This window comes from Sus scrofa, chromosome 6, assembly GCF_000003025.6.
Source record: "Sus scrofa isolate TJ Tabasco breed Duroc chromosome 6, Sscrofa11.1, whole genome shotgun sequence".
NCBI lineage: Eukaryota > Metazoa > Chordata > Mammalia > Artiodactyla > Suidae > Sus > Sus scrofa.
Genome location: NC_010448.4, coordinates 142,995,142 through 143,021,375, shown reverse-complemented (window position 1 = coordinate 143,021,375; position 26,234 = coordinate 142,995,142). Strand labels below are relative to the sequence as shown.

Below are 26,234 nucleotides of genomic sequence, written 5' to 3'. Positions count from 1 at the left end.
CTTTAGCTGGGTTCCCTGTTTGAGAGTTTAACTAGGCTACTATCAAAGCATCAGTCAAGCTGTATTCTCAACTGGAGGCTCAACTGGAGAAAAACCATTTTCAAGCTCACTCAGATTAGAGTGAGTATCCTAGCAAGGTAGAGTCATATGATATAATATGGTTATGAGAATGATGTCCTATTTGCTGCATTCCACTGATTAGAAGCAAGTCACTAGTTTTCAAGAGGAGAAGATTTTCTGAACTTCTGGAAGCAAAGATCATGGAGACTGCCACATCTTTGATATCTGTTTTGCTGAAACTTTTCATTATAATAGATGTTGAATTTTGTCAAAGGTTTTTTTTAATGATACAGACAAAGTCTACCTGTTCATGAAGTATTACACTTTTTATACCTTAATGGCTCTGAGTTGATAATATTTTGCAGAGGATTTTCCCATCTAAATTCATGAGGTCTATTAGTCTGAAATTTCTTTTCCTGTAATTTCTTTGTCTAGTTTCGGTATCAGGGTAAAACTGGCCCCATAAAATAGTTGGGAAATGTTGTCTTCTATTTTCTGCAAGTGATTGTATAGAATTTTACTTAAATATTGGTAAAATTTTCAGTGAAAGTTTTAATTACAAATTTAATTTTCATAATTTTAAATAGTTATAGGGTTATTCAAATTACCTAATTACCTAAATTACCAAATTTTTTTTTCTTGAGTGATTTCTGGTAGTTTATGTTTTTTAGGAGTTTGTGCATTTCGTATGTTTTCAAATGTATTGGAATCTCACTTTAGTTTTTTTTGTTTTGGGTTTTTTTTTTTTTTTTGCCTTTTTAGGGCCACACCCATGACATATGAAGGTTCCCAGGGTAGGGGTTGAATCAGAGCTGTAGCCGCTGGCCTATACCACAGCCACAGCAATGTCAGCATCTGTGACCTACACCACAGCTCAGGGCAGTGCCAGATCATTGAGCAAGGCCAGGGATTGAACCTGTATCTTCATGGATGCTAGTCAGGTTCTTTTCCACTGAGTCACAATGGGAACTCTGGCATCTTGCTTTTAATGATATTCTTTTATTAGCCCTTTAATATCTGTAAGTTCTCTAGTGATCCTCTCTGTTTCATTTCTGGTATCAATAATTTTCCTTTTTTTTTCTTTTTTTGCTTGATTTGTTATACTAGAGATTTATCAATTTTATTGTTCTTTTAAAAACAGATTTAGGTTTCATTCATTTTTTTCTTCTTTGCTTTTCTCTTTATTTTCTCTGATACAATATGAAAGTTACAGTTTTCAGTGTTATTGCCCTAGTTTTACTTTTGGATGTGAACTTTATGGTATAGTCTGAACGCCTTAACCAAGTCACTGATGAAAATTATAATAAAATTGAAAATAACAACTTCTTACTGAGAACCTATCATGTCTCTGGTTTTTAGATACATTATTTCATTTTCATCTTCACAGCAACTATGAAGTAGGTAAATATTATCTATATACCTTTTTATATACAGAAATGCACAAAGATAGTATTTACATTTCTGGGTTCCCTTTATTGTGTTTCACAAATTCTGAAGAAACATTTTGATTTTGGTTTAAATTAAAAGATAGATTTTGAAAAATTTGAAAAGTTCTTAATGCTCTACAATAAGGAAATAATTAATAAATCATGGTACATCTACTGAATGGATATGAAGATTATATGTAGGGTGACCATATGTCTTTGTTTGCACAAGCCATCCCATTTTATACTTCTTGATGTGCTATGATTAATAATAGCTCCCTTTTAACTCTCAAAAGTGTCCTAGTTTGAATGATAGATTATGTAGTCACTCTGGTTATATAAGAAAATTGAAAAATAATTACAAAGTAAGGGAGAAATCATGATACGAGTTTGCAGTGATGCTAAAATAATTAATTAGAAATAAGGTCAAAAATAAATAAATGAAATGGTAATAATGGTTGTATTAAGGGAGGTGGAATTATGAGCAGTATTTTTCCTTCCTCTATTTTCTAAGTGTTCTTTGATAACATAATGTTAATTTTATAATCTTAAGCTTATAAATTAAATGTTTATGTGTAAAACATCTTTCCAATTACAGTAGAAGTTCTTACATTGACTTTTTAATCACAACTTACAGCACCTGTATTTTAATTTCATTTAACTGTTCTATTGTAGGTCACATACCTGCAATATGTTTTCATGAAACTTCTAAAGCAAACACAATCAGAAAAGAAAAATGTTGAAACGAGGACATCTGTAGCCAATTTTAATTTGCCTTCTCCAACAATAAAATTAGCATTAATATAAGTATTTAAATTAGTATTCTCGTTAATATTGAAAATTCATAATAAAAACAACACCAAGGAAAAGTAATAAAACTGCTCCCATCTAGTGAGTTCTTGATATGGGGCAAATAATCATTTACTCATTGGAGCAAATCTGAAAGTGGATAATATTATCATCATATTACAAAAAGGAAACTGAGTCTTACAAAGATTAATTTGCAAAGGTCACAGGGATAAATAGTTGAAAGAACTGTGATTCAAACTTAGGTCTTCTGACATAAATGCCCATGTGCTAAACCACTAAACATTTTGGTTATCTGATTCTAGTATCTTTTCTTTATTGTAGTTTGAATATGCTACTTTAAGGTAAGCCATTAATAAAATGAAGCTGTTTCCTTAGGAAGAGAATTATTTACCAATACATATTAAAAAATCTATACATTGAATTTTTTAATAGATCAATCAAATGTGGAAAATCACCAGTTACTTTAGGGAAGGGAAAACATTTCGTTAGAGTTCCCTTAGTGTAAAATGTTGGATTTCATTGACTATCTTGGAGGAGCCTAAAGACAACCTATGATTTTCATCTTTCTCAAGTTTATCTGGTTTGCTAAGGAATATCATCGTCCTTGTGGGTCCTTGTACATTCCCTGAAAATGGTAATGTTGACATGTGGAACCATTGTCACTATTAAAACTACAGAATCATACTATAAAATTAATAGTAAATAAAGTTGAATGTCCCTTTAACAGACTTACTGACTACATATTTTTCAAATGATATGTTTTCAAAATACAATGCTAGATCATTGAGAAGATTAAAAAATTCCTTCTCAAAGAATGTATAATTTATTCCAGGAATAAAAAATTCCCAACACTTGTACAAAACATAATTGCTACAAGCATTTTGCTAAATCTTTGAATAAAATATTATGGGGGAACTTAGGAAGAAGACAATAATTTTGAATAAGTGCAGGGTAGCCATTCAACTAATTCTTATTGAGGTAAATTGAAATTTAAAAAATTCACATACTACTTATTAAACAAGACATATTGTATAAATATACCCTTTAATTCTACATTTTTTAAAAAGAAAGATTCCATATAAAATGTCAACATGTCTTTGTTTATAACCAGTCTGAAAAAAACTATCTTACTTTGTATTCTGGCTTTTTTTTATACATATAACTTATTTTTGGCAGTCCAGTTTTGCAATTGGAAGCTGCCCAATGTAGTCAGTTCTTAAATCCTTAGAGAAATGCTCTATGCAAGTGCCAGATTTTCCTTTAGCATAAACTTGGCCAGAGAAAAAGCATAAAAAAATATATTTTTGATCAAAAAGGAGTGCAACGTAATACCATTTACTGCATGTATATGTGAATAATAGACTAAGGTAAACTGTCATTCAAATATCCCTATAACTAGAAAATTAGTTCTTTTAAAGGATGTTTATTTATTGATAGTTACAACATTAAAATAAATTATTAGATCAAAGGTTTTAACACTCTTTTTATTTCATACCCATTAATCTTCTTTTTTGAAAAGTCATAAATGATTTCTTTTTTTGAATGACTATAGGAACCAAAAATACATTAAAGATAGTAGCTAAATTGAATTGAAATCTTTTGAACATCTGTGCCATCATCATAAAAACTCTTGGACTATTAGGATATGACCACTAATGTATAAGAAATGAAAACATTGAGTAAAACAAAGACCCACAATAGATGGTTTAATCTTATAGGATAAAGTTCAGACCTTTGAGTTAAGCATTGAACATCCTCTAAATCTTGGCTGCTAGTAATAGTCTCAAATCTTAACTTCTAATACTCTCATGCATAAAGCAATCCCTCTAGGCTCATCTCTTTGTCACCCATTTCAGGTGAATTTTTCCTCTACATTATAAAAACTCTCACTCCTCCCCTGCCTCTTTTCTGCTTTTATGAATCCTACCTCCCTTTGAGAGCAAATTTATGGAAACATCCTCTATGAAACCATGTACAAACAATTCATTTCCAAAATACAAAGTGAAAGAAGATATTTACAGCAAAAAAAAAAATATATATATATATATATATAGTCATTGTCCTGAGTGTATAAAGAATTCCTACAAGTTGATATAACAATATTAATTGTGTTTAGTTTGGATTCTCTGGGGAAAAAAAAGTTTAGAAAAGAATTCAAGCAATATACTTAGAAAATGGTCTCAGGAAATACTTGTTAAGGAAGTGTTATCAAATTATTTATTCTAGTGTGGACCCCTGGACCTTAAACTTTCGGGGGAACTCTGGGAAACACTTTAAACACGTATTAGAGTTGTCAGGCACAGTGGGTGAGGGAGCAGAGGTATTAATACTCTTGCTAGTCAACACTTGAGAGCTCTTCCTAGGGACATTAATCTTTTGTAACCAGTAATATAACATAAGTAATCTTTTGTACAATTTATAGAAGCAGTGTTTGAAATAGAAAACTCTACAAAGAAAGTAGAAACAACTGTAATATTCAGTTCAGAATGATAAATAAATTGTGGTCTATTCATACAATGGAATGCTATGCTACAGTGATCAGTCATCTACATCAAAATGAATGAACTTCAGTTAATAAATGAATTACTTAATGTGAGTTTTTTTTAAAGTCTCAAAAAAGTATTCATAATATGATTTGATCTATATAGTGGAAAACTATGTGACTCTATTTTAGGGATTTAAATAGATGTGGTAAAACTCCTGAAAAAGCAGAATAGTAAACATCATTCAGGAATTTGTGAAGCAAGTAGAAAGACGTAACCCAGAGGAGTTTAAAGATACTGGTTCTATTTATTAAATTATATTGGGAGTTCCCATCAAGGCTCGGCAGAAATGAATCTGACTAGTATCCATGAGGACACAGGTTCTATCCCTGGCCTCACTCAGTGAGTTAAGGATCTGACTGAGTCATGAGCTGTGGTGTAGGTCGCAGAGACGGCTCAGATCTGGCATTGCTGTGGCTGTGGCGTAGGCCGGCAGCTGTAGCTCCAATTCACCCCCTAGCCTGGGAACCTGCATATGCCATGAGTGAAGCCCTAAAAAGACAAAAAGTATTGTGGGCACACATATACTCTTTTATATACATAAAATATTCCATAAAAAAATATTGGGCAGAGGAAGAAAAAACATGAAAAGAAACTCAGATATAGTGTTCCAGGAGTAGGAGGGAGAGCAGGAAAAATTGTTTATTAGAAGCCGAGAAGGAGGGAGCAATGATGGCAACTGTTGATAGGCAGTGTAGATTAGAAATGAAATGAAAGTAATGGAATTGGGACTTAAGAGGTCATCAGAGGCTTTGGTGAATACAGTTTCAGAAATAGAATTGGGGTAGGTGCCAGAAAGCAATGGCTTGAGGAGTAGTAAAAAGTAGTGAGTAGAGGCAACTTTTTAATTTGTCGATCAATGCAAGGAGCGAGATAGGTTGTAATTTGAAGAGAAGACAAATTTGAACACTACTTAGAAGTATTTTGTAAAAGAACATAGTCTTGTCTAAAGCATAGATAAAGGCATTAAGTATTTAAATAGAAATTTAATTATAAAAAATCAATATCCTTTTAAGAAAAATTCTTGATTTAATTCTTCTTAGTAAAAATTATTTAAACATTTCAAATAATTATTTGATCTAACTGTTAAGATTTTCCCAAAGGATATTTTCTCAACTCTTTTAATGCTTCTTCAGTCTTCAGGATGCTGTTTAATTACTGTTTCAATGTTCTTATTCATTCTTAGTGCACATGAATTGAATCAATTTGAATTATAATGTACAACTATGTTGGACCTGCATTAAAGAAATTATCAGTTAAGGGGACAAAATATTCCTTCTCTTTTCATGTTGGGCAGCTTTAGTCGTCATTGTTACCATCTGTAAACAAATTTTAATGATTAAGAGAAAGAGTAGATAGCCTTGCCTGACTATATATGTGAATATTCTATTGGGAAAGAACATTAAGGGAGTTCCCTGGTCGTTCAGTAGGTTAAGGATCCGGCATTGCCACTGCTGTGTCTAGGGTCACTCCTGTGGCCCAGGTTCAATCCCTAACCCAGGAACTTCTGCAAGCCCCAGGCACAACAGAAAAAAAATAATAAATAAATAAATAAATAAAATTTAAAAACATGACATAAACTTGAAATTTCCATAAAAATATCTCACTGGTGTGCATAAAGTTAGGGCAACAGTAAGAAATGATGTCGCTCTCTGTGGCAGTGACATAAATCTCAGCATAGCAGAGCAGTGTGGAGGTGGGTGAATGCCATTTATTTTAATAACAGGCAAAATTTTCAAGCTGTAACAACACGGTCAATAAATTCTTCCATTACTGTGATACCAAAGGAGAGTTGAAAAATGTATTACACTTCTATTTTTTCTCCTTAGAGATATATATTTTTGTTCTGTTTCTATGGCAACATTGATACAGTGATTAAACCTTTAACTCCTTTCTAGACTCCCTGATGGCTTCACGCAGCTTCTAAACCTGACCCAGCTCTACCTGAATGACGCCTTTCTTGAATTTCTTCCAGCCAATTTTGGAAGGTAAGAATAAGAAATGTAAATGATACAATTGTATTTCACTTTAAGGAAAGCACTTTACCAGCACCAATAGGTAAGGAGGTGTCAAGTGACCATTGTAGTTGAAGATACCCAGTTATTATCCAATAAATGAGACCATGTCAATTAGTGAAACATTTTGCAAAAAATGAACTGAAATTAGGCTTTTTCATGTCATTAACAATCAAATTCCAGATGAATTAAAGAGTTAAATTTTAAAAAAATCAGAAATGATTTGGAAAAAAATGCACATGAATATTTTTGATTCCTGGGTTGGAAAATACCTTTATCGCATAGAAACAAAAGAAAATATCACAAATGAATGGACAGGTTTGAATATATAAATGCTTTAAAATAAAATAATAGTAGAAAACCTTTAATATTAAGGTAAAGTAATAAATGGGAAAATCTTTCTACCGTATACAGAAAGCAAACTATATACTTATAAAGCATTCTTGCAAATGAGTATGAAAACAAAGGTCTCATTAGAAAAAAATGGGTAAATGATATGTACAAGCAGTTCAAAATAAATGTATAAATTGATAACACATAAAAAGAGTTTATCATCATAAATAATACAAATGTAACAGTAAATGGATAGAACCTGTAAAACTGTTTACAGAGTATGAAGAAAGAGATAACATCACACTGCTGATGAAACTGAGATTGCAGAATGTTATATACTCCATGCAAGGCGATGTGCTTTTTTTATTTTTACTTTTTAGGGCCACACTCGTGGTGTATGGAGGTTCCTAGGCTAGGGGTCCAATCGGAGCTGCAGCTGCCAGCCTACACCACAGCCACAGCAAGTGGGATCCGAGTCGCATCTGCCACCTACACCACAGCTCAGAGCAATACCAGATTCTTAACCCACTGAGCGAGGCCAGGGATCAAACCCACATCCTCATGGATCCTAGTTGGGTATTTTAACCCCTGAGCCACTAAGGGAACTTCCAAGTGTGCTTTAAAGGATTGGGAAATATTTACAACGTTGTGGTTACCTTCTAGAAAGAAATCATATCATCATATATCACACTAGGATTTATGAACAAGGATGTTTATCATTATTTACAGTATGAAAAATATGGAAGCACATATCCATCTCAGAGATTGGCTAAATATGTTAAGGTGCATCCATATATCAATACCATGTAGCAATTCATAATCTTGCCTAGAAGTTTTTAATTCCTGTTGTGTTTAAAACATATCATAACTGTATATAAACTGTGTTTTCCTGAGTGAAACTATGGATGATATTTTTTCATCTTTTTATCTTTAATATTTTTATACTTAATATTTTCTAGGTGTTTTAGAGTGAGTTTTTTTTCTCCTTCGGTTTTATTGAGATATAATTGACATACAGCACTCTATGAGTTTAAGATATACACATAATGACAACATATTTATTGCAAGATGATTGACACAATAAATTTAGTTAATAGGGAGTTCCCGTTGTGGCTCAGTGGTTAACGAAACCAACCAGGAACCAGGAGGTTGTGGGTTCGATTCCTGCCCTTGCTCAGTGGGTTAAGGATCAGGCATTGCCGTGAGCTGTGGTGTAGGCTGCAGACGCGGCTCAGATCCATTGCTGTGGCTCTGGCGTAGACTGGTGGCTACAGCTGCGATTGGACCCCTAGCCTGGGAACCTCCATATGCTGGGGGAGCGGCCCAAAAAATGGCAAAAAGACAAAAAAAAAAATTAGTTAATGTTCACTACCTCATAAATTACAAAAAAAGTTTTTTTTCCTCATGATGAGAATTTTGAGAATTATTCTCTTAGCAACTTTCAGATACACCATATGCCATACAGCAGTGTTAACTATAGTCACCTTATTATGTATTACATCCCCAGTGCTTATTTATTTTCTAAATGTAAAGTTGTATCTTTTGATCACCTTCATCTAATTCCCCCATGCCCACCCCTGCCTCTGATCTCATCTCTTTTTCTTTTTTTTTTTTTTCTTTTTAGATTTCACATGTAAGCGAGATCATACAGTATTTGTCTTTCTCTGCCCAGCTTATTTTACTTAACATAATATCCTCAAGAGTCCATCCATATTGGACCACGTTGTTGCAAGTGGCGGGATTCTTTTTTCTTTTTTATGGCTGAATATTCCATAATGCATATATATTAAATACATTTTCTTTATCCATTCATCTGTCAATGGAAACTTTGTTTCCATGTCTTGGCTATTTTAAATATAAAAGTAATATTAAAAGTTAAGACATTTTAAGTTTATTGTTAACTGTATTTTTCTAAGTGATCATCTTTGAAATTGTTCAAATAACATTCTGAATATAAGTTGACACCCATCTGCTGGCAGAAGCTAAAACATAACATTAAGAAGAACTCAGTGGAGGAGCTCCCGTCATGGCTCAGTGGTTAACGAATCCAACTAGGAACCGTGAGCTTGCAGGTTCAGTACCTGGCCCCGCTCAGTGGGTTAAGGATCCTGCCTTGCCATGAGCTATGGTGTAGGTCACAGACGAGGCTCGGATCCTATGCCGCTGTGGCTCTAGTGTAGGCCAGTGGCTACAGCTCCGATTAGACCCCTAGCCTGGGAACTTCCATATGCTGCAGGAAGCCGCCCTAGAAAAGACAAAAAAAGAAAAAAGAAAAAGAATTCAGTGGAATAATGTAGTCTTTTAACAGGTAGCAGCCTCTAGTTGCATACAGAAAAACCTCAAAAGTTTTCCCAAATTCCCTCACTTTTTTGTGGATGATGATACCACAATACCTACAAATACTGTACACCCAGACGGTTTTGAAAATTCAGATATTCAAAGGAGCATTTGCCTACTTTCTAAGTGATTGATACTTCACCATTTGTTCATATAAACTAGATTTTCCCTCTGGCACCGATCACAACACTACAGATAAGTGTTTTTGATTTATCAGATCAGAAATGTTTAATTAGGAGTTCCCATTGTGGCTCAGCAGTAATGAACCCGACTAGAATCCATGAGGACCCAGGTTTGATCCCTGGCCTTGCTCAGTGGGTTAAAGGATCTGACATTGCCTTGAGCTGTGATATAGGTTGCAGATGAGGCTTGGATCTGGCTGGTGTTGCTGTAGCTGTGGTGTAGGCCAGCAGTTGCAGCTCCAATTCAACCGCTAGCCTGGGAACTTCCATATGCCACAGGTGCAACCCCCTGAAAAAGACAAAAAAAAAAAGAAAGAAGTGTTTAATTGATTGTATTATGTGCACAAGTTTTTTGTCTTGAATTTTATTAGTTGTCTTTTGCTCGTCTTCATATAGGGGGAATAATGGGGGCAAACAGTTACATAATACCAAAACCCAAACCACTTGGGATTGGAATTCAATTTTATGTAAATTGTCTGCCAGAAATGCTCTGTTTTATTCTTATAATCTAAAAAGGTTTTTAATCTTCAGATGGATAATTTAACAAAAGTGAACAAAGACTCTAGTATTTAGTAGACATCCAAGATGTTGAATGCATATAATTAAACAACAGTGAATACATTTTTATAAAACTTAGGAAATTTAGATGACTTGGACTCAATGATATCTTTGAAAGGTCTTTATTTTTAGGAAAGCAATATTGGTCATTGTCCAGTGTTGATGCAACCCTACTCATAATCGGTTTTCATAATTCTTAAAAATCTCTAACCATGGTATGTAATGTTTGGACATAGTTGTTTGGACAATAGAATAGAGTGACAGCTAACTTTACCACAAGAATATTGTTTTATGGAGAAATATTAAGAAGTGATTTTTAAATTCATTTTTACAGACTTGCCAAATTGCGGATATTGGAGTTAAGAGAAAATCATTTGAAAACTCTACCAAAGTAAGTGACTGGTATTTTCTAGATTTTAATTTGTGATTTTTCACTCATAGGAAAAAAAAATAACTTTTTAAATCTTGACTATACTTTGTCATTATGATTGGGTTAATTTCTCTATGATTTTTTTCTAGAGGCTGAAAAATACAGTATACTATAAGAGATTCATATTAAGTAAGAATATATGGCTTATAAAATTGTATAATTGCAAGTAAAGGTGGGAAGAGTCCACTTAAGATTCTTTTCCTAGCTGAATATACACTCCAGGAAATTACTGCATTGAAACTTATGAAATTGACTTTTTATACCCCTCAGACAATCAACAGTTTCAAAAGGTCCAACCTAATAGAATACTTAACTCTTCAAGTTAATTTATGGAGTGTGATAGTTTTCAGTTTTTAAAGCAAAAATATACAAAAATATTTCATGAAAATAATTAGAATTTTTCTAGAGATCCTAGAGTGGTTTGGCAGAAAATTTATATTCATACATTCTTGGAAGCTGTACTTTTTAAATAGTCTATTTAAAATCTGCTTTATATAAAAACAGAATATTTTTATGTCGAAGCTAATCTGCAAAATTTTATGCAATGTTTAGTTTAATAAAATTCTTCATTTCACCCTGCTTTACCTTATTTATGACCAATAATAGAATTTTGTGCAATACAGAAAAAATATTTTTGAAAGTCCAAAATTTAATTAAAGTGGGGTTTTTTTTTTACTCAAATAAATCATTATGACTTGTATATGTTACAAATTAAAATACTGAAAGTACTGTATTGCTATTATAACTCCTGTAGTACTGCAGAAAAATACTGACTTCAGTGATTAAATTTTCAAACATACCAGCAGGATTTAGAGACCTTTCATATGCTGAACCAAAACTTAATTTTATCTTTCTCTTTTTAAATTCTTTCTCTAAGCAAACTACACTGAATTTCACTGATTGCTTTTCAACCAATATATCAATAAAATACTCTCAAGTACATTTTGATACACACGTGTATGAAAATTCTGTTAATGCAATATGAAGCTTTCAATAATTATGTGATTTCATTTAAATATAAACATAGAGATAGAACACCTATTCATTCCTCCGTAAGTGGAAGACAAAGGGAGAACATGAAACGGAGGAAATGTCTCCATCTCTGGACACCCGTCACCTTTGAGTGACCTTTCTCAAAGCCAAAGTATTATGCGTAGTTCTAATGGAAGGCACCTCTTCCACATGGGAGCACAGAGATGTGAATGTGATTGAGAGTATTATTTGTTCAGCATTAGTCTACTGCCAATGCATTTCCATCCCTCATGTTTTAAATGTGTGCATTTAAAGTGGAGTGGAAACAAGGCTAAACACAAACTAAACCATGGTGAAAGAGCATTGTCCCTTTCCTCTAAATGCATACATTTGGCTCAAGGAGAAAATATTGACAGTATGGAAAAGAATCCTTTCCCCTCTGTTCTTAAATAACTGTTTGGATATAACGGAAAAATAAATCTGACATAGGTTGTCAGGTTTCTAAATATATATTTTCAAATGTAAATTTTAAATATAAATTGAAGCCTGACTATAGATTGCCAATATAGCCTTCACATGAGATAGCTGCGCGAGCAGTTTGGAGCAAAGAGTGCTCATCAGCCGTGTGTGGGTATTCTCTGGCCCAGCATGAAGTAGAATTCAGCAATTCAAATAGGTAGAATGACATGCATTTTACTTTGGTCTAAAAAAAAAATTGTGAAGATGTGTAGAAATGACATTGGTCTCCTTGGTAGGTGGTTATGCTTGTGTCATTTGTATAGCTGCTACAGTTTTTCCATTTAAAAACATCTTCAAAGTTATTTTCAATCTACTGTGCTTAACTTTTACCTTACGGACAAAAGAATCAAGGACATGCACAAACTATGGAGAACCTTATCCTAGGTTTGATGTCTATACACATGAGAATTGTGGACAGTCTGTCTTGAATGAAAATAGGCTGTGTTTTTACTATGTACCTTTCGATCACCAATCTGGACCTGTAACTGAAAGATACGTGAGAGCTCCCTCCTATCCTTTATTTTGCACTTCCAATGAAAATATAGGAAGAAAGATAGTTTCAGGAAAACAATTTTAGTTTTTTTAAGTAGTCACTCCAAAAAGTAAGTATGATTTCCTCAGGGTCACAAATGAGATGCCAACTCTTGAGTGGGTCCTCAGTGATTTTTCTCTTTTCGTCTTCTGTCTTAAATTCTATATGCCTGGCATGCTGTGAAAAATGTATGTAAGAATTATGACATAACATGCATTAAAAGGTGTCTTTTAAAGTAAATTCATGGAGACATTTTGCTATGTGCAGAGTTTAGGATAAATTCTTTGTTATTAAATAGAATTTAGTATTATAAATTTTTTCACACTGTTCCTTCATTATCACCCTTCTAGATATAACAATGAGTGAGAAAATTAAATTCCTCAGGTACATGTTTGCTTGAAAAAGCACTGATACAGTCTTGATTATGTGTAATAATTGAGGACATTATGGAAAAACTAGATAACCAAAAAGTAAAAGAAAAAACTAAATTCTATGATAAAATTTTTCCTCATGGCAAAATTATCCTCTTTATTATTCTTCTGAGGGATAGTCCAAAAATGAGGTTGTTCCCATTTTGGAGCTTTTGCTCTATTTCTCCATCTGGAATTCTCTTACCTCAAATATTTGCAGACTTGATCTTCCTTAGGATTTCTATCTTTCTTTAAATGTTACCTCCTTAGAGGCTTTCCCTGATCACATCCTATAAAGTTGTTCCTATTTAGCCTTTATACCATTTCACTCTTCCATTTGATTTTCTCACTTATGGTTCTCTGAATTCCATCAACTCTTTGCTTGGAGAGGATCTCCTCAGGAGGATATTAAGTCTGTTTTTAAAAAAGACATTTCTCCTCAGGAGGATATTAAGTCTGTTTTTAAAAAAGATGTTTTTTCTTTTTTGTCATTGCTGAATCTCCAGTGCCTAAAATAATGCCTATAGGTAACATTCCATGAATAAACAAGAATGCTGATATATTGATTCACAATGGGAAATATCTGTCATTTGACCTGGACATTTCGTGTCACCTGATTATTTTTTCCCATAGAAAACTATATGGGATACCAAATAAGTATAATAAGATGAGTCTTTGATGAGCATCACAGAGGCAAAAAAAGGATAAATAATTAGCAGTTCTCAATGGCTGATACCTGAGATTTGACTTTTAAACATGCACACATATGCACACACTTCTTCAGGTGGTTTCAAATTACATATAATAGCTAAAGCATGATAAGGGAAGAACATAATTTCAAATTAAAGTGATTAATATTTATAACATGTAGAGAAAATCCAAAAGTAGTATAACTTATTTCTTTGATTTTTGTCATTGAAAAGTGATACATTTAGTCAAGATACATAATATATGTTGGGACAAAAATAAAGGATAAGAATTTTTTAATGAAGTTTAGGAAATTTTTCTATCGAAGTAATATAATAGCATATAAATGGTTAGCAATAATGCTGGGGTTTATGTTTAAATAAAACTTTTCTATTTTTATGAGAATTTTTCTCAAACTTCAGAGTTAAAATATGGCCTGTCCACTGATAATTCATTATGACTGTATTCAGCTTGAGTCAAAAAATGATTATCGGTAAACGTGTTTCTGGTAATTATGAAAATATGAAGTAATATGAAGAAAAGGAAACGGACTCAGTTAATGTTAATGTTTATGTTTGCCATGCCTTCTGGGTACACAAGGCATGAAGCATGATTTCCTCAGTCTGCTGTCATAATACACTGACTAAGGGAGTAATATTTCAAACATGTTCCAATAGAATTTCTAGGGCAATGTCAGTAAATAAGTAAACCTTGGTGAACAAATCCAAAGAGGAAAAATGGAGGAACTGGGTGGATAAGGACTCTAAAAGTTGTTGGAAGAATGGATTCAGATGGGAGAAGTGATGTCCAATGGCCTCTTTTAGATCCTAGACTACTTTGAGAAGCTGAAAAAAGCTATGGAATCTAGAAAAGTATTAATTATACAATCCCAATTGTTTCTATTTTCGGATATTCATGGCCCATTGTGAGTTTTCACATTTTTATCTTCACCTAGAAGTACATAATTTGGCTTTTATGTAAAATATGCCATACCAAAATACCTAGTATACTGTGACAGAGCACCCCAAAAAAGGGCCCTCCCAATTTTAAAGGACGAAATTTGTTGAATGGATTATTTTAGTCTAGCATATTCACTCAAAAGATAATATTTTATTGAGAAAATTTTCCTTGGGGTTGTTAATAGAATTATATTTCACTCTAATCTATGAAAATTTTTGAACTCTATAAAAAAAGTCATTAAGGAATTATTTAGAGGAAAACTTTCTCAAGCACAAGCATGAATGATACTGTCAAACTACTGGACTATGTATGCGTAAAAACTAATAGCTTCTATGGAGTTTCTGTCATGGTTCAGAGGAAACGAATCTGACTAGTATCCACGAGGATGCAGGTTTAATCCCTGACCTCCCTCAGTGGGTTAAGGATCCGGTATTCCCATGAGCTGTGGCGTAGGTCCGCAGACATGGCTCAGATCTGGTGTGGCTGTGCTGTGTTGTAGGCAAGTGGCTACAGCTCCAATTTGATCCCTAGCCCGGGAACTCCCATATGCTGCAGGTGCAGCCCTAAAAAGACAAAAACAAAACATAACAAACAAACAAAAATAGTAGTAAATGGTGTATCTATTATTTACATGATTTTATTCCTTGGGCATCACTGCTTTTATTATTCCCCCCCACCGAAAAATAGGTTTAGAAACTCTACAGTACCCCCTTCTGTAGACATATACATAACACACATATATTCACAGAAGGTGCCGAAACATACCTTATCTGGACATTCTCGAAGAAAAAGATCCCCTTGAAATGTAAATATAAATTAAAACCAGAGCTACATTAAAGCACTGTTACTAAGAAACATTAGACCATTAAAGTCAAGAAAATCATGTTTCAGATTGAAGAGACTAAAGAGACATTATAACTAAAAGCAGTGATTCTGAATTTGTTCTTTTGCTGTATATATCAAAAAAGTTATTGGGACACCTGGCAAAACTTTGAAAACTTTCGTGGGGTCAGAGGGTTAGCTACTGACAATGTATCAGTGTTAATTTCTTAATTTGGATTGTTGCATTTGGTTTGGTAGGAGAATGTTCTTTTAGAAAGTACACACTGAGGTATTGGGGGAAGATGGGACACCATGTTTGCAGTTTACTGTCATGTAGTTCAGAAAGGTTATTTGTGTGGTACTTTGAAAGTTTTTTGTAACTTTTTATTGTTTCTATATAAAAATTTATTTTAAAAGGTTATTTTCAAATATAAATTCTTTAAAAATAAAAATCCCACTATCAACACAGAGACATTATAACTAAAAGCACTGTCTGAAATACTTGCATATATAGAGGACAAGGAGGGAATATGCACTTATGTACTAAAATGCTTAAGTGTTTATAAAAATGAGAATTTCAGTGATAGAGGGTTTACATATGTGAATAATATATATGTTGTGGATTGTCTCCTAGCCTGAATGGCAGTAAATACTGTATATTCATAATTTTGACTCAAATTTCTATTCATTTGTAAATAACGTTTTTAATTTTCGCATAAGTTCATTTATTCTTTTTATATAATATTAAGTTAATTTTCATATAAATTCATTTATTCTTTTGTATAAGATTCTAGGCAGACTTACAAAAAATTAATATACCTGTCATGTTTTCTTTTTTTTAAACTCTTTCTCTTTGTTATCTATTTTCCTACCAGTTACCATTGTCAGCCTAATGAAGAAAAATCCGTAAAATAATATGTATTCTGAGCTGGACAGGTGTGACTAGGTCATTTTCTATTCTCACTTCAGTGTCCTATTAATGAATTTATCTCATTTGGCATTACCGTTCTAGTTACTACAATGAAATACATTCAATAGGTTCCTTAGTGCTATTGTAACATAAGTTCCATTGTCAGACACAGCTTACAGAATAGCTTTTTGATGTTTCTATTAACTCTGATTTTGTGACTCTAGTACCTAATTGGATACATTGTGTTTTTATAATCATATTACTTTATGGTTTTACTAATGTATATCAATTTACAAGGCATAGTGTTTTGTTAAACCCATAGTACCATCCCATTCCATGTTATCTTTATCAAAAGTGACAATGTGACAAGCTAGCTAATCAAGGGTAACCAAAGTGCCCTCTGATTTTAGAGAATTGCCATTAGAACTAGGATTTTTACTACCTCTCACCTGGTCTGATAGTTTATATTCAAATGAAATAAATAAGTATGACATTATATTTAAAAGCATACTACAAATTATAATGCATTGTAACAATGTGATTATTAGAATCCCTTCTAAAATAGCAAACATGCTTTCCAACAATTCGCAAAAGAGTGTGAGCTCTCTATCTCATGAACTAATTATATTTCTTTTTAGCCTTATACTTTCAACATGAGATTAAAATTGAGAGTATTATGGTTAGCTAAGTTTGTGTCAAGTCCAGTGAGGAGCTAGGGAGAGGGCACAAAAGCCGAATAAAACCAGAGGTTTAAATCGCTCTTTTCAGAGTACTTCAATCAATAGACACTCTGATCCCTGATGATTAAATTTACCAAAAGATGAAAATGACCTGATATAAAGCAAGGTTGAAAGTGCTATGGCTTCAGTTTCGTAAGATCTTAAGGCTTAGTCTCTCAGGGAACAATTCACCTGCGCTTAGATCTGTTTCACCTGAGAAGAGCTAGAATGGATTTGAATGGGGACATACTTTGCAGTCAAACCTGGATTTGTATCAGGCCCTTGCTTCTTATTTGGGAATTATTTAATTTCTGTGAATTTCAGCATCATTTTAGAAGAATACGAGGTGGTCATTAGTTTTATAAACTGTAAAATATAGTTTGGATAATAGTTGATGAAAACGAATCTTGTGATCATTTAGAATCAGAAAGGTATTTCAAGAAAATAGTATACTCTGGTACTTATATGTATTAAAAGTGCTCAAGAAGATTAGCATGAATTATATATATTTTTATTTTATCTCATAAAAATATCTTTATTAGAAAGGGAGTTTTTTTAGAATTTCTTTAATAATAAAGTCTTAAAATAACATGTCATGCTAATATGCCTTTCTTATTTTTCAAGTGCTACTGTAATGAGAATGCAAATGATTGTCTCTCAATAAAGCACATAAAAACTTCAGCTAAATATCTAGTTATCAAATCTTAAAGACCTTTTTTTTAAGATTTTTAATTTCTTTGGGTAAATTGAACTTGGATACTAAAAGACATGATAAAAAATAATAAAATTCTCAACAAACACAGAGAGGAATATATCCATTTTCAGATTTGCAAATTCAAACAATTTAATGTAGATGATTGCTTATCCCTTTATGAATAAATGTAGTATCTTTACTAAATACATATTCAGAACTTTACATTATTGTTGATCTTGGTCCCAGAGTCTTAGACTAGAAAAATACACAAAGACACAAAGGACCTTGTTGACAGATCTACTCCTGTGGTTTCATATTACTTCTTTAGTAGTGAATAGCAAACATTTACCTAGTTTCCAGTTCCATATTCCAATAGCCAGATCTAAAATGGAATATTCACCACATATCAAAAGTGAGAGCTTCGTTCCTCTTCTCCTCCTACCACTCCATAGAAAAACCAAACAAAAACCCCAGACATCTTATTATAAACTGCCTGATGATAATACGATTACAGAAATTAGAAATCTCAACTGGATTTTCCTCTCCTACTACCCCCTAGTCCACTGTTCATCAATTTATGTCACGTTGAAACATTCTTCTCCAGCACTTGTCACTGCCCTCTTTGAAGTCTTAATATTACTTGCTTTAGCCTTTAGTAACTCCCCATTCTTATCTCCTCCATTGGAATCCATCTTTTTATTGTTATCAGAGCTTTGTAACTAAAAACACTGTGATATATGTCAACGTAAAAGCTAACAATGACTTCCCACAACTTGCAGACAACAAACATGTCAAGACTTTTCATAGTTTGAATTCAACGTTTTTAGTGTCATTATATTTCAGCATGCACCATCCCACAGGGTCTTCCTGCCACATACAGTATACAATACACCTTTATACCTCCAAGCATCTTTGTTGGAACCTTCCTTTTTTCTCTCCAAAAAAAAAACTGCAAACCATCCCTTTTTTTCCCATTACTTTTGCTCTGAAATTAGCTGTGGAGTCTACCTTCAGAGTGGTAACTTAGAAAATGTGCTAGAGTATTTTTTAAGGCAGAGTTTTCACAGGAATTTTGATCTGATTATGGTTTGACTCAGGAATCTAATAAGCTTCATTTTGTGAGAGTGCTTTTTTGTTGTTTTTGTTTGTTTGTTTATCATCTTGAATATGTTATTTGAAGCTCCAACTCCTAGTCCAACTGTCAAGGAAGCAACTGCTGAGCAGTATGCTTTTTCCTTCCAAATTACTCATTTTGGAATGGCAGAGTCTCAGCAACAGGGGACACTCAGGAGGAATCGGGGACTTGATTTTCACTAGGGCTCGTCTGTATTATTTTGGAACGGGCAGTAAAAAAACCGACGGTGATGTTTCTTTATTCCAGCATTTTAAAAGATTTCATCACCATCCGTATTTTGATTTTCACTTTTTAAGAGGACTGTTGGAGTTCCTGTTCTGGCTCAGTGGGTTAAGAACCCAACATAATGTCCATGAGAATGCAGGTTTGAGCCCTGATCTTGTTCAGCCAGTTAATGGTCCAGTGTCACTGTGGCTGTGGCATGCAGGCCTGCAGCTGAAGCTCTATTTTGTCCATTAGCCTGGGAACTTCCATACATCACAGGTGAGGCTATAAAAAGGAAAAGAAAAGAAAAGGATTTGATGAATAAACAATAAACTATTATTGATAGTTGGCTTATATAGGACAAATGAAATATATGTAACTTTCCAAAGATTTTCTGTTTTCTTCTTGCCTGCAGTCTTCTCTCTACTCAAGTCAGGGTTAATTCAGGTCTTTCAATATGCAAAATACATCCTAAAAAAGCTTGATTTTTGGCTGAACAGACGCAAAGGAAATATTTCTTAAGTTGCTATAGTTTTCCACAGTTTCTGTGACATTTAAGATCCGTGCCTGAGCAATATTAAAAACAAAAATTCACATAAGACATTAACTTCATGACATTAATTTCCTTGGATGTATATTTTATATTTCCTTTTAGTAATATGAGATTTTAGTTTACCCTTTTATGGTTTTTAAAAATTGTGATTTCTTTCTTGACAAACTTCCTATTCCATTATGTTTGGTTTTACATTATTTATACTCGGAATGATCCCAAACCTTTACCTAACTATACTCTATTTCTATTCATTTTACTCTTTATAGTTAAACTTAATTCAGTACATTAAAAAGACCTCTGTTAACCTTTAGTACATAGTAACAGTTTTTTCTAGTTATGAAGTAAATGTGTAATTTTATAAGTAGGATTAGAAATAACATTATTCAGGAGTTCTCATTGTGGCTCAGTGGAAACAAACCTGACTAGTATGCAGGAGGATGCAGGTTCGATCCCTGGCCACTCTCAGTGGGTTAAGGACCTGGCATTGCCTAGAGCTGTGGTGTAGGTTGCAGACAAGGCTTGGGTCCCGTGCTGCTATGGCTGTGGTGTAGGTTGGCAGCTGCAGCTCTGATTTAACCCCTAGCCTGGGAACTTCCATATGCCATGGGCATAGCCCTAAAAAGCAAAAGAAAGAAAGAAAGAAAGAAAAAATTAATCAGATTAAAGTGCTATGACTCTTATCAAACATTAGGTGTAAATATTTACATTTTTTCTAAAAAGATGGGGTAGGAAATATGCTCATGAGGTGGTTTAAAAAAGTAAGAATAACACATTCTCTATTAGGAAATGTTCAGTGGCAATTTAGATAAACTATGTATTTTAATTAAATGAAAACATTATTAAGTCTATTGATTTTTTCTAATTATAGTAAAACTTTTCTAAATTGAACATATTTCTAGAGAAAAACTTTAATTTGATTACATATTTTGTCAGGGAGTTCCCATCGTTGCACAGTGGTTAACGAATCCGACTAGGAACCATGAAGTTGCGGGTTCGGTCCTTGCCCTTGCTCAGTGGGTTAAGGATCCGGCGTTGCCAGTGAGCTGTGGTGTAGGTTGCAGATGCAGCTCTGATCCTGCGTTGCTGTGGCTCTGGCGTAGGCCGGTGGCTACGGTTCCGATTAGACCCCTAGCCTGGGAACCTCCAAATGCTGCAGGAGTGGCTCTGGAAAAGGCAAAAAAAAGACCAAAAAAATAGTAATAATAAATAAATAAATAAATAAATAAATATTTTGTCAGATTTCCAAAAGCAAGATGAAAAACATTTCTTATACTAAATATAATATTTCTTAATTTTTATTATTATTATTATTTTTATTTTTTTGCTTTTTAGGGCTGTACCTGCGGCATATGGAAGTTCCCAGGCTAGGGGTCACATTGGAGCTTCAGTGGCTGGTCTATACCACAGCCACAGTTACATAGGATCTGAGCCACTCTGACCTATGCCACAGCTCACAGCAACCGGATCCTTAACCCACTGAGCAAGGCCAGGGATCGAACCCACTTCCTCATGGATACTATTCAGGTTCATTATTGCTGAGGCACAGCAGGAACTCCTAAATAGAATCTTAAAGGGCATCTCTTCAAATATTACATCCAATTAAGTAGAAATACATTTTTAAAATATACTCACATATACTTCATTTTATAAGGAAGATCTCATAATTAAAGTCTCTATGTAAGAGAGGATATAAAATTTGAAATCTTTGGCTTCCCATTACTTTTACAATAATATCCAAACCAATAAACATGGCATTCAAGACCCTTCAGAGTCTGACCCCTAAAGTTCCCTCCAACCACTCTCAATTTAATTTCCCTAAGTATGACTTGTAGGTTTGTGCCTCTGTATATTTACAATGAATTCTCACTTCATTTAAAAGTCACTTTAACTATGACCTCGGAACTTCCACATGCCAAAGGCATGGCCAAAAATAAACCAAAAACTTTAATTGGAGTACCCTTGTGACACAGTGGGTTAAGAATCTGGCATTGTCACTACTGTGGCTCTGATTGCTGCTGTTGTGCAGGTTCAGTTCCCTGGCCTGTGAACTTCCACATGTCACAGGCACAGCCAAAAAATAATAAGAATAATAAGTGAACATGTACTTAACATGTGTCAGACACTAGTCATTGTGCTAGAGGATATGGCAATATGATAATGAAAAATAAAGACAGATTCTCTATTCTTCAAAGACCATCAAGTCTGGTTGAGGGAGACAGACAATAAACAAATAGACAGTGAATGAGACAAATCATTTCTATAACAAAAACATGATAACATTATATGAAGTGATTGGGTTTGGGGAGGGTTTTGGTTTCATTGGTTTATTGTTGGTTTTGTGGACTTTTTCATTCTTATATTTGTTTTTTGTTTTTAGTTTTGTTTTGTTTTTTTTCCTTTGGCTAGACTGGTCAGAAAAGACCTTTGTGAAAATGTGGCATTTGCATGATTTGAATTTTGAGAATAATACGAAGTTCTAGAGGAAGAGTAAAACCAACAAAGAACAGCAGATTCAACAACACTTGTGACAGGAGCAAGCCTAATGTGTCAGGAATGAAAAGGCCAATGTAGCCAGAACATAGTGAGGACAAATTGAAGGGGTATGAGATGAGGTGTGAGAGGCAGGTGGGACAAAATGAAGTGTCTGTGAGTCATGTTTGGAAATCCAATTGTAATGAAAAACCTCATGATGAAGAAGTGTGTTTGATCAAATATTTATAAAGATCAGTTTGGCTTCTCTGCAGCAAAGGGAGTCTAGGTGGAAAAACTGAAAGGACATCAGTTAAGATATGATAGCAATAGTGTAGACAAGAAGCAATGACGGCTTTGTCTAGTATTTTAGCTCTTAAAATGGTAAGTGGTCAGATTTGGGATTCATTTGGTGGTTGAGCCTTGCTAATGGAAAGAATTTGTGGTAAGACGAAAAGATAGGTATTAAGGAGCATTCCCAAAGACTGGGTTTGACTAACAAGATGGCCTGTGGCATAATTTCCTGATACAGAGAAAAACTGAAGTGGAGCAGGTGCAGGGAATCAGAAGTTTGATATTGGCAGTGAAAAGTTGGATATGCCCATTATATAATCGAGTGTAGGTATTTTAATACATAAATCATATGCTCAGGAAAGTGGAGTTAAAAAGTTAATAGTTATCACTCTATAGATGATATTTTAGGAATAAGACATTTGTCAAAGTAACCAATTAAGAGTATAAATAGAGAAGAGATGAGGACCCAGAATTGAGCCCAGGACACTTTGATATTTATAGTTCAAGCATGGATGAAGATCCTACAAAAGATCCCAAAAATGAACAATCAGAGACTTAAGAAGGAAAGCAAATGCAGGAAGTGCCACTGAAGTCTAGAAAAAAAGAGGTCAGTTGTATCAAACACTATTTGGAGGTCAAGTATGATGGGAACATAAAACTGAGTATTGACATTAGGAAGATCCAGGTTATTGATAAGAGCTATTTCAGTAATGCATTATGAGCAGCCTCATTGAAGTATGGTGGAGGATAGAATAGAGATTAGCAAAAGAAGACAAGTAACAGACAGTTCTTTCAAGGAGAATAGGTGCTGGATGAACAGTGAAAAGGAAGCAGTAACTGGATGAGGGTATGGTGTCAGGAAAAGGACTTGTTAAGAAAGGTGATGTTAAAGCATATGTGCAAGCTGATGGGAATGATCCAGTAGAAACAAAGGAATTAACAATGTGAGAGAGCAGGGAAATAATTACAACACCAAAAGCCTGAGGAGGTAAGCCAATATGATGCAGAGCACAAGTAGAGGAAGTGGCCATAGAAGCAAGGATGCTTCCAATGTGGAACCATGGGAGTCCTAAAGAAAACAGATATACAACTATATAGATTGATGGCTTGGGAGTAGAAAGATAAGAAGGTTCTCAACCAATTGCTTTGCTTTTCTCTACGATGTGTGAAGAAGAGAGATTGAGAGGGAGTAGGGAATGTTGGATATTTGAGGAGATGAGAGAATGTGTGAGAGAAAAGTTCTCTTAGCGAATAGGAAAGCGAATACACAAGGCTGATGTCATAGAATCATCTGGCATTCAAATTGACTGCCCATTTGAAATATAAGGTTATGTATTTGAAGGAACTCCGTTTAGCAGAGTTGAGAAGTCTTCTTCAGAAAGTCAGGTACTTTGCTGCAGGCAAAGAAGGAGATAGCTGACTGGGTTTTGCCAGGAGCACCAGATGGAGGAGGAGAGGAGCAAGGGAACTTAGGATGTTTACAGGAGAGAGACTGGGGTCTGGGGCTACCGAGTCCAAGATGGGGGATGGAGTAACTGAGGATATGAAGGGGTCAGGAAGAAAAGTTTTATTTGACCTCCTCTCTTTTTTATATACTATGAATCATTAAAGTACAATCCAAATGCCAGTTTCTCTATAAAGTGTCTCCTGACACTTCAGGCACAAGTAGTTATTCCCTATGCTTTGCTACCACAACATTTTGTACCTTCCTCTATGACAGGTTGTATCATGTTATATTGGATTTGTTGTCTATGCGTATCCCCAAGAAGACAGTAAACTTTTAAAGGGATGAATTATATACTATTTATTCATCTTTTTATTGGCAACAAAAGTGGGGTATAAGGAAAGTTCTCAAGGAACTTTTTGATGAGTGAAGGCAGGCAGTGTGTTGTGGAAAGAAGTGTTTTAGTTCCGTAAACATTGCCAAGCATTTGGTGGGCACCTGGGGAATACCTGGTTGATGGGAAGAACCAAAAAGGAATAGGAAGTTAAATTCAGTGATATTTTCTCATTAAATAACTTGTCCACTGAAGCTGGTACTTGATTACTGAAAAATTAACTTAAGCACAATGCACATTGTTTTTCATTTTATTTCTCTTACATACTTTTAGCCATCCCACTCATTGTTAGCCTTGAAGAGAGCACACTACACATAGCAAGTTGATTGTTGCTGTCTGTTGCTTTTAAAAAGAAATGTTAGCAATAAAAATGTGGCTTAAACTGATGCTTATGCATGGACTTTATTTACTTTCTTGGACTAGTTACTCAATATGATATCTATCTTAATGGAAAAAATAATTATTATCTCTGGATATATTTTTTGAATATTTTTCCTCATAAGAAAATTTGTTATAGTACTTTTTATATGGAATGAATTTCCGTAGCCTTATGTAAAAATGAAAATAGGTTCTAAAGAAAGAAATAACTAAGGTACCATGTACTGTGAGGCAATATGGCCTCTTCTAGATTGCCAAATGTTCTTGCCTGAGAAGCAAACCACTTAAAAGACTTTGTATCAGAATATCCACAAAGTAATTACAATTTTCTATAGACGTTTTACCAAAGCTCCTATGGCTTATTAAACACACTCTTCTTGGGAATGTTTACAAAATCTTTAAATCATCCTTCATACCCATACGCAACTACTGCACATCCCCTTGATAAGAATACCATTATGAAAAATAAAGCAAAACAAAGAAAGAACACTAATAGATGATATATGGTGTGTTCCACTGTTGTATTGAAGCAACCATTATTTGGTGGTTTGTGATCTATCCGAAATGGTAAGATAAGCCATGTTTTAATGGAATTCCTTTCTACTTGAGTTATCATCGAGAAATTAGCACCTTTTATTTTTTCCTTTTAGGTATAAGTCCTAATAGGAAATGTTGCATTTAAAAGGATTTGGACTGTCATGGAAAGAAGTATGTTAAAGAGTTCAATCCAAAATGAAGGCAGAACTGAAACTTAGCAAATTACGGCAGAAAGTAGATAAGAAATATGAACTCAGTTGATTTGGGCAATGGATAACTGTTACCTTTTATAGTAACAGAAACCTGAAATTCTTGCTTCAGTTGTAATTCAGTAACTTATATGATATTTTGTATGTTTTTTTACTAAATATAAGGGCTAACATTCAGTATTGGTCCATGAATAAAATGTACTCCCTTATAAAATTTGGCAGGCATTCCTTTTAAAAATTTTTCAGCAGATGATACAAAATCTCATTAAACAAACTGATTATGTTTGCTATTCCTGTTCTACCTGAAAATTAACTATTTAATAGGCAAATCTGGCTAATTTTCAAGCTGAAACCTATGATGTAATTATAACAAGGATAATTAACTTCCCCCAAATTTCTTCTATTGTTTTCTGTTATTTTTCTACACCTGCATTTTCAAACAAAAATTCAAACTGATTTTTCCTTCTGGGACTGCTAAACAGTAAGATGAAACAGGAATAGAATTTTTTGGTATAAAGTATTTTTTAGCCATCATACCTGGAGTGGCCTGATGCAAAATTAGTTCAGAATCTTTATTTATCTCTTACAAAATAAAGTTATTGCTTGAAAAGTGTGTAATAAAAATAAGTATTGCTTTGGAAAAAAACAGCTGTTAGATGAGCTGTTTCAACAGTTTAGAAGTAACTTAAAAATCTTCTTT

General features: G+C 33.8%; 1 protein-coding gene across 1 annotated transcript in view; it reads left to right on the top strand.

Annotated features, from left to right (window-relative positions):
* LRRC7 (leucine rich repeat containing 7) overlaps positions 1-26,234 on the top strand; it is a 538,317-nt gene that overhangs the window by 252,617 nt on the left and 259,466 nt on the right. The window contains 2 exon segments of the mRNA XM_021096484.1: positions 6,736-6,825; positions 10,597-10,653. Of these exon segments, the coding sequence (XP_020952143.1) occupies positions 6,736-6,825; positions 10,597-10,653 (147 nt within the window).